The sequence below is a fragment of the Nicotiana sylvestris genome, chromosome 6, assembly GCF_000393655.2.
Source record: "Nicotiana sylvestris chromosome 6, ASM39365v2, whole genome shotgun sequence".
NCBI lineage: Eukaryota > Viridiplantae > Streptophyta > Magnoliopsida > Solanales > Solanaceae > Nicotiana > Nicotiana sylvestris.
This window is the reverse complement of record NC_091062.1, coordinates 144,877,426-144,886,958: the sequence shown is the minus strand read 5'-3', so window position 1 is coordinate 144,886,958 and position 9,533 is coordinate 144,877,426. Positions and strand designations below refer to the sequence as shown.

Sequence of the window (9,533 nt, the reverse complement as noted above, 5' to 3'; positions counted from 1 at the left end):
AGCTTCTATTTGTTCATGTACATTCAAAACAGTGTAATTTAATAATTGACTCAGTACTGCCATGCCACGTAATTTACCTTTACATCAAGGCATTTGAGGCCACAGGCCAAACTCCCTATCAATTGTTCAATAGGGTTTGGCTTAAATTGCTAAGCCAACCTTTAATTTTAGAATAGGTATAGAACAAAGTTCGGTAAGTCAAATTATTATGCATGTAGCGCTATTTTTATTTTATTTCATTTTTTTCTTGAATTTTTCTTTTGGTGCGAAGGAGAACACGTATAGGCACAAAGGTTCAAACTCGGAAGGTCAATTTCTGTTATACTATTTAGCCAAAAAAATCGGTTAATTAAGTGAACGTAACCAAAACATAAATTTGTTTACTGTACTTTCTTTTGCGAGATTAATCGTGATTGATTATCATAATTAGTCCCTAGTCTACTAAGAATGGCCAATAATTGCCCACTTCAAGAAAAATCATGATGAAAATTGAGTGTTTGAGCGAAAACAACGTTGTATAATGGTGAAGTAAAAGAAGCCATTAAATAAACTACAGACAAAAAATAAAAACTATAATTGTAAAATATTATCGTTCGTTAATTATTGATCCATAATTTAACTGATGCTAAGATCATATTAAATCACCCGAGGCCGAGGGTAAGGAAACGAAAAGAAACTTTACCCAAAAATAAGAAGGAAGGAGTGGGAGGGCGTGAAAGATATTTTCAAGAAAAAGATTTTCTATAAAGAAACTTCGTATTATTTGCTGCAACTAAGACGATTGTTATTTACCAAAATAGAAAATGACAAAGGGCAAGTAGAAAATAATTAATAACAACTTAGGGACCCTCCAAAGCCAAATAGTCTCATTTTTCCACTGCAGTTTGTCCCTTAGAACATGGAGTAAATTATGGCACCTTTCCTTACTACTATAAGCTGTCTACTTCCTCCCTTTCCTTTCCCACTATCCCTTTTTTCTTCCTTAATTTGCCACAAACACTTGAAGGTTTGATTCAAGATATGGAAATAGAGTTGGTAAAGTGCGATTGTTGTGGACTGAAAGAAGATTGCACAAAAGACTACATTAGTGAAGTGAAGGGGAATTTTGAGGGGAAATGGCTATGTGGATTATGCTCAGAAGCTGTTAGATATGAAGTTAACAGAGGGAAGCAATTTCTTGGGATGGAAGAAGCTGTAAAAGCTCATATGTCATTTTGTGGGAAATATAAGTCTAATAATCCTGCAGTTCATGTAGCTGATGGGATGAGGCAAATGCTAAGGAGAAGGTCAACAACTTCTCCTAATTCTAACAAGTATACAAGATCAATAAGTATCACCTTTTATTAGTTACACAAGGAAAAAACACAAAATAAAGAACCTTAACCTCAACTTACAGTTAAATATTGCATAAATTTATATCCTTTTGCACTATGCAGTATGAATTTGGATTAGTCGAGCCAATAAATATCGGAAAATCTCAATTACATCTTTATCTTGTACAGAGGATGTTATTAATTTCAGTGGAGGCTACTTCAGATGGTTTTGTTTTATCTTTTGTTATGCATGCGGAGTCAAGTTATTTTCCATTTATTTGTCGTGTTTCTCTTTTCCATGCCCCGCCCCTTGAGAAATATTAATTAGGAGAAATTTTGGACTATGTTACCCTTATTTATATCTTAAGATATAATATCTCTTCATTGAATATTTACTCTATTTATGTATTATCTTTATCATCAAGAACAATTATTATAGGATAAAATGGGAAAAATATAATTTATTTTGTCTTGAACGTATAAAATGACAAATAACTTGAGATAACTATTTTTTTTAGAAATCACGACAGATAATTTGAGACAGAGGGAGTATATATCTACGATTTTCCCCATGGTAATGAAATTTTTAATAAGCCTAAGGGCCATTAACACATTTTTCTTCTCTTTTTGACAAAAGATCTGGGAAAAGAAAAATTAATTTTAGATTATCATTTGTACTCATAATATATTCAGAATAATGTCTTTGTGCAAAAGGATATTTCTCTGGACTTCTTGCTTTAGGGCTCAAATCATTGAGAAGTTGTGCTCTTTAAAAGTATGAGTATGAGAAAATGTATGGTCAACTTTCCGCTAAAGCTGCAGAAATATACATTTAGTAGCATGATATATATTACTAGTAAGATGAATTAGTAACACTTACTTAATTACAAGATCGATGTGAAAAAGTTTAAAATACTATACTTCCTTCCACCATTTTAAAGTCTGGTTCAAGAGATTAAGCTTAGCTCTATTCTGCTATACCAATTACCAAACGACGACTTGGATGACTCATCACAACACTTTCTGCTGTAAAATAGATCGAATTAGTTCACCAACTTTGTTAAAAATCTACAAAATGGTCTATGCGACTCAACTAATTCACCACTATGATTACATGATTTCAGCAACTATAAATTAATCAATTAAATACGATTTTTCTTGCTTGAAACCGGACTCTGGTTAAGCTGCTTGGTGATATTTTGGTTCCTTAGGTACAACATAAATAAAAGAGTTCTAGAGTCTGATCAGTTGATCCTAAATGAAGTATGAAGGCAATCATTGGTTGACAGGTTGCAGTGTCTAATTTTTGGACCTAAGATAATAGCTTATATTAGGGGTGTATATAGGTCGGGTTAGTTCGATTTTTCAATTACCATACCAAACCAAACTAATGGTGTTGGGTTTTTAATCTATAAACCAAACCAAACCAACAAAGTTGGGTTTTTCAATCTCTGTTTTTTCTCGGGTTTTTCGGTTCATTTCGGGTTTTCGAATTTTTTCCCCGTAAAGTCTTCATAGCACAAAACATGTAACTTGTGCTCCAAATATTTCTTTAGTCGTAGTAAGATACAACTATATAATGTATTTTTTAAGAAAATAACACAATAATATGAGATAAGTCATAGCATTATATTAAAATATTCGATAACAAAGATAAGAAAATTGCATAAAGCAAATATTGCTAATAAATAAGCCATTATAAAAATTAATAAAATCTAAAAATACTATATAGGTCATGCTAAAAAAATATATAGCTAATAAGTACTATTAGTTACATAACTAAGTACTAAAGAAAAAGATAAACTAAGTTATCTATTTTCATTATAAACCAATGTAAAACTAAAAAATAAAAATCTAACATTATCATCATTCTTAGTATTGAATTGAATTTCTTTTGCTAACATTAGTATTGATTTGAATTTTGTTTGAGTTACTACATTTATGGGTTATAAATTTATTTACCATTCATGAATGTTAAGTCGAAACTTGAAATAATACGTTAAAAGATAAAACTCTGAAAAAATTTAAAAAATATTTATAAATTATATTACAATAACTATTTATATGGATAAAATATTTTTTAAAAATTGTATAAATATATTATCGGGTTGGTTTGGTTCCGGCCCGACTTAATTTTTCTTAATTAAAATCAAATCATACCAATTATGGTCGGGTTTTTTTTTCTAATACCAAACCATAATCGATTTTGTTTTTCCGGTTTGACTTGGATTATTGATTTGGTGATGTTTATCGATTTTCATTGTATGCCCCTAGCTTATATATATACATAACCTATTATCAACTATCATATTTAATTAATATTTATTTTCACTTTATTTTTATCACTAATTATAATAAATTAATATAATTTAATGTAAATAGTAAGTAGGGGTCAGTTTATCTCTTGTATCGCATGGCAATACCATAATGCTAGAGTACACTTCACAGGTTCCACCAATTTGTTCTGGAATTGCCCATATAATATTCGAAATTGCTCATTTTGCTCTCTATTTGACTTCAGAGGCAGCTCAACGAAATTAATAGTCTAAAATTAAATCTTAAGAAGATGCCTTAAATTTAATTAAAAAAATTTATATGTTTTTATTTGATTTTTATTCTTTTTTGTTTTGTAATAATAGTGTACGAACCATCTTGTATATATCTTGATTATGCACTCAGCTGTTCTGGTACTCCATTTACTAAAATTTCAGCAATATTGACAACCATTTAAGATATTTTTGTAGGTTTTCATCATCCAATGATTTTAATTTTAAAATAATTTTATACATTTGAAATACTTCAAGTCTATTTTAAATTGAAAAAGTTGCTTTCACTCTTTATAAGAAATAATTAATTCTAAAAGATACTATAAGAGACTTATTTTATTTTTTATTATCAATATCGTCATCAAATTGTTCTTTTACATATATTATATATTTATTATAAAATTCAAGTATTCATGTAAATAGCCTCTCTTTTTTACAATCTCTATCACATTTTAAAAAGAAGCATAAATCTTATATCTTTTTAATAATAATTTTACAGTCTATGCAATACTAAATAAGATAATTTGGGAGGAATTTATACAAAAATACGGTTAGAGGAAGCATTTTTCATCCGCCTAACCCAGAAATACAGTTTTCATTTGATAGCTCACAAACATTTCTAAAAACAAGCCAAACTCACAAATCTCGTCGGACTTCGGCCACCGTTTACTCATTGTGATTCCTTTTTCCTTTTATGATTCGTTTCACACCTAAATCAGATTCCACTTTTTATCTTTTCCTTTTCTCCATTTCCTTTCTTATTTTTTTATTTTATTTTACTTCCCTCTTTATATATTTCCTAAAATTCACAATATCAAGAATTTAAAGTAAAAAATATACTCTTCCTTAAAAGTCTATAATCTTAAATTTTTTTTGCCTCTTTTTTTGTTTTTTAATTCATGAAAGAGATGTTTGGAAAAAAGTGAAAATGTCAAGATTCTTAAAGATCCTTTCTAGATAAATTTTGCTTAATTTTTTTTTTTTTTTTTTTTGCAAAATTCAAGGTTTTGTAAGGAAAATTCTTGTTTCAAGTTCTTATTTCACTGAAAAAATAAAAAATTATTATAATTAAACACCTTATATACATTGTTATGCATAGTCATACGTTAATTGTATACAATTATATAATAATACATATTATTTGAAGGCAAGAAATTCACACACTTTTAGGTGCAATTGCTGAATCAATCCAACAGGATAAAAGAAAAATTAAAACTTGGTAAATGAATTGTAGAATCTCTCCAACGCGTACAAGATGTTTTTTATATATCACATACACGAAAAAGAAGAAGAGAAGAAAGTGTCAAACTTTCATAGAGACCTCTTATACACAGACAATAATTATACAATATTTTCATTAGAAAACACAGTATGTCCAACACTACACTTACTGTAACTAATGTATCAACTTGTATAAACATGTAAAATAGTGTATAAAAGGTGTTTGAACATCCATATACACAATTATACACTATTATACAATGTTGATACAAACTGCTACATAGTTGTATTTTTTATCCAAGCTTCGAGTTGTAGCAGAAGGTATTGGATGATTCAACTCGTCAATAGATTAACAACTTTGCGCCAATGATTCGAAATTCAATATCCAGATAAGATATACCCAGTTTCAGATCCGAGACTTCAAGGACATAACAATGATGACTCGAATTTCAAATTTCAAAATTTTCCAAAATTAGTGGTTATTTTTTTGTGCAAATCAAGTTTGAGAGCTATTTATTTTCATATCTGTGTGTATTTACATTTTTTTTCTTCAAAATCTTCAATTTTCTTATGCTTGCCATCATCAGACTTGGCGGGCTTGGATGACGGAGGAGGAGCTTGAGCCTTCTTCGAGCCATTGATGGCAGAACTGCGTAAGGGGTAGGGGAGGGGGAATAGTGGAGGCTAGGTTAAGAGAGAATGATGGAATATGTGTGGGTAAGAAAGAAAGAAGCGAGAGGCGGTGGGAAGAGAATTTGGTGTGCTGGGAATGAAGAAAGAAGAAAATAATAAAAACCCTAGAATATCTTTAATAATGGGCTAAATGTTGAAAAGTTTCTTTCAAGTAATGTATAACACGGGCTAAACTGCGTAAAAACTTCAAATCTGGGCCATTTTCGCTTGGGCTGTTAGGCCAAGTGACAAGGGCCGTAATTTATTCTAAATTTGGAGCCTTCGTGGTAAAAATAGCACGGGCTAGCCAGTTTTCGGACTGGTCATTCAAAAATAGTCAGCGTTTGTAAAGTCATTAAAAAATAACAACTATTTTGCTGCAACACGGAAAGTTCCAGCATAATATACTGGAGATCGGTGCACCTGTGTATGAACTTCCAGCATATTATGCTGGAACTCCAACACGCAGAAAGTTCCAGTATACTTATGCTAGAACTTCAGTATAATATACTGGAGTATTTTTTCGAATTTTGAACAGTGTTTTCGTTCAGATTTATATTAACATGAAAAGTGGTTAAGTTTTGATTACTTTTGAAACTGTGGCTATTTTTGAATGACCACTTGTAAATCTGGTAATTTTTGAATTTCTCCCGCCTTAGTGGCCTCCTTTTGGAGTCGACACTATTTAACTTCTGAATCATTTAGCTAGCGTTTGGCCATAGATTCCAAATTTGTTTTGAAAAATTTAATTTGGGTGAAGTTTGGTTTGAAGATGAAAATATGTTTGGACATACGTTTTCAAAACATATTTTCCAACTTTATTTTGGAAAAACATGTATATAATTCTCAAGTTTTGGGATTTTGGCCCAAAATCAGTAATTGGGATGATTTTGAAATTTGGGGTTTGGGATTTGAGATTTTGCCAAAATGTGGGAAAAATTTATGGCCAAACATGAATTTTGAAAATAAATCACAAATTTATTTTGACTAAACGAGGCCTTATATTCTTATCATTAGCAAGCAAGTCGTCTCGTATTTATCCTTATCGGAGCTCTTGCGTGATTTATGTGGAATTAGAAATATCCAATTTTTCTCAACTTTATGAGGCTTAAATTATCGTAAGGATAAAATTACGTAAGGGATTAGGGACAATTAAGGAAACTTTTATGTTACTCAATTTAAATTTACAGAAAAGGTCAAATCTTACTACTACTATTTAATATTTAATAGTATCAAATAGAATAATTATATCATGTTATAAAATAAAGACCGTAAAGTAAAGACAAGTATAGAGAGAAACTGTTATATTATTCGAATTCAAACTGATGTACATAATGAACTGAAATCTCTTCTATTTATAGAAGAAAAGAAGTTGCTGTGTAAGCTGCTACTATACCAGATATGGATAATCTTCTACTGAGAGCAATGTTTATCCATAACGGAGTACTGAAAGGATAAGCTTATTATACCCGATATGGATAATCTTCTACCGGGGGTAATGTTTATCCATAACTGGGTACTGAAAGGATAAGCTTATTATACCCGGTATGGATAATCTTCTACCGGGGGTAATGTTTATCCATAACTGGGTACTGAAAGGATAAGCTTATTATACCCGGTATGGATAATCTTCTACCAGGGGGAATATTTATCCATAACCGGGTACCGAAGTGATAAGCTTCTTCAGGAAGCTTATTTCCAATAGAGTACTAAATAGATAAACATATTTACGGTGGAGTCCCATATGGATAAGCTTCTTCAGGAAGCTTATTTACAACGGAGTACTAAATGAACATCCATAATATAATATATTTATAACACTCCCCCTTGGATGTTCATTAAAAGATAATGTGCCTCATTAAAACCTTACTAGGAAAAACCACGTGGGAAAAAATCCTAGTGAAGGAAAAAGAGTACACATATTTAGTAAGACGCATTGCTAGGTGCCTCATTAAAAACCTTATAAGGAAAACCCCATGGGAAAAAACCTTAGTAAGGGAAAAAGAGTGCATCGCGTATTTTACTCCCCCTGATGAAAACCTTGTTTCAAATATTTGAGTCTCCGCATTCCAATCTTGTATACCATCTTCTCAAAAGTTGAAGTTGGCAAAGATTTAGTGAATAAATCTGCTGGATTATCACTTGAACGGATTTGTTGCACATCAATGTCACCACTTTTCTGAAGATCGTGTGTGTAGAATAATTTTGGTGAAATGTGCTTCGTTCTATCTCCTTTTATAAATCCTCCCTTCAATTGGGCTATGCATGCAGCATTGTCTTCGTATAAAATTGTGGGTCTTTTCTCACATTCCAAACCACATTTTTCTCGAATAAAATGAATTATTGATCTCAACCATACGCATTCCCTACTTGCTTCATGAATAGCTATTATCTCAGCGTGATTTGAAGAAGTAGCAACAATAGATTGCTTTGTGGAGCGCCATGATATGATAGTACCTCCATATGTAAATACGTAGCCGGTTTGAGATCGAGCTTTATGGGGATCAGATAAATAACCTGCATCTGCATAACCAACAAGGTCTGCACTATCTTTGTTAGCATAAAACAAACCCATATCAAGAGTTCCCTTTAAATATCGCAATATATGCTTAATCCCGTTCCAATGTCTCCGTGTAGGAGAAGAACTATATCTTGCTAGTAAATTAACAGAAAATGCTATGTCAGGCCTTGTAGCATTAGCAAGATACATTAGTGCACCAATTGCACTGAGATAGGGTACTTCGGGACCAAGGAGTTCCTCGTCCTCTTCTGGAGGTCGGAACAAATCCTTATTCACTTCAAGTGATCGAACAACCATTGGTGTACTCAATGGGTGCGCTTTGTCCATGTAAAAGCGTTTTAAGACCCTTTCTGTATAGGCAGATTGATGGATAAAGATCTCGTCTGCTAAATGTTCAATTTGCAGACCAAGACAAAGTTTTGTCTTTCCAAGATCTTTCATCTCAAATTCTTTCTTAAGATATTCAATTGCCTTTTGGAGCTCTTCTGGAGTTCCAACAAGATTTATGTCATCAACATAAACAGCAAGTATAACAAATTCTGATGCCATTTTCTTTATAAAAATACATGGACAAATAACATCATTTATGTAACCTTCTTTCAGCAAATATTCACTAAGGCGATTATACCACATGCGCCCAGATTGCTTTAAACCGTACAAAGATCTTTGTAATCTGATTGAATACATTTCCTGAGATTTTGCTTCAGGCATTTTAAATCCTTCAGGGATTTTCATATAAATTTCATTATCAAGTGAACCGTACAGATAAGCTGTAACTACATCCATTAGATGTATTTCAAGCTTTTCATGTAGTGCTAAACTGATGAGATATCGAAATGTTATGGCATCCATAACAGGTGAATATGTTTCATCAAAATCGACTCCAGGTCGTTGTGAGAATCCTTGTGCAACAAGGCGAGCTTTGTATCTTTCAACTTCATTTTTATCATTCTTTTTTCGCACAAAAACCCATTTATGACCAACTGGTTTTATACCAGCAGGTGTTTGGACTACTGGTCCAAAGACCTCTCTTTTAGCAAGTGACTTCAATTCTGATTGAATTGTCTCTTGCCATTTTGGCCAATCAGATCTTTGTTGACATTCTTCGACAGATCGAGGTTCAAGATCCTCACTATCTTTCATAATATTAAGTGCAACATTATATGCAAAAATTATTATCCACCACTATTTCAGATCGATTTAAATTAATCCCATCACCGATCGAACTTATTAAAAGTTCCTCACTCACATGAGCTTCGG

The 9,533-nt window shown here is 31.8% G+C and overlaps 1 protein-coding gene across 1 annotated transcript; it reads left to right on the top strand.

The window, feature by feature from the left end:
* Positions 1-1,020: 1,020 nt before the first annotated feature.
* Positions 1,021-1,347, top strand: LOC104238910 (uncharacterized). Its single transcript, XM_070149305.1, has one exon. The coding sequence runs from the start codon at positions 1,021-1,023 to the stop codon at positions 1,345-1,347; it is 327 nt and encodes a 108-aa protein (XP_070005406.1).
* The last annotated feature ends 8,186 nt before the right edge of the window (positions 1,348-9,533 follow it).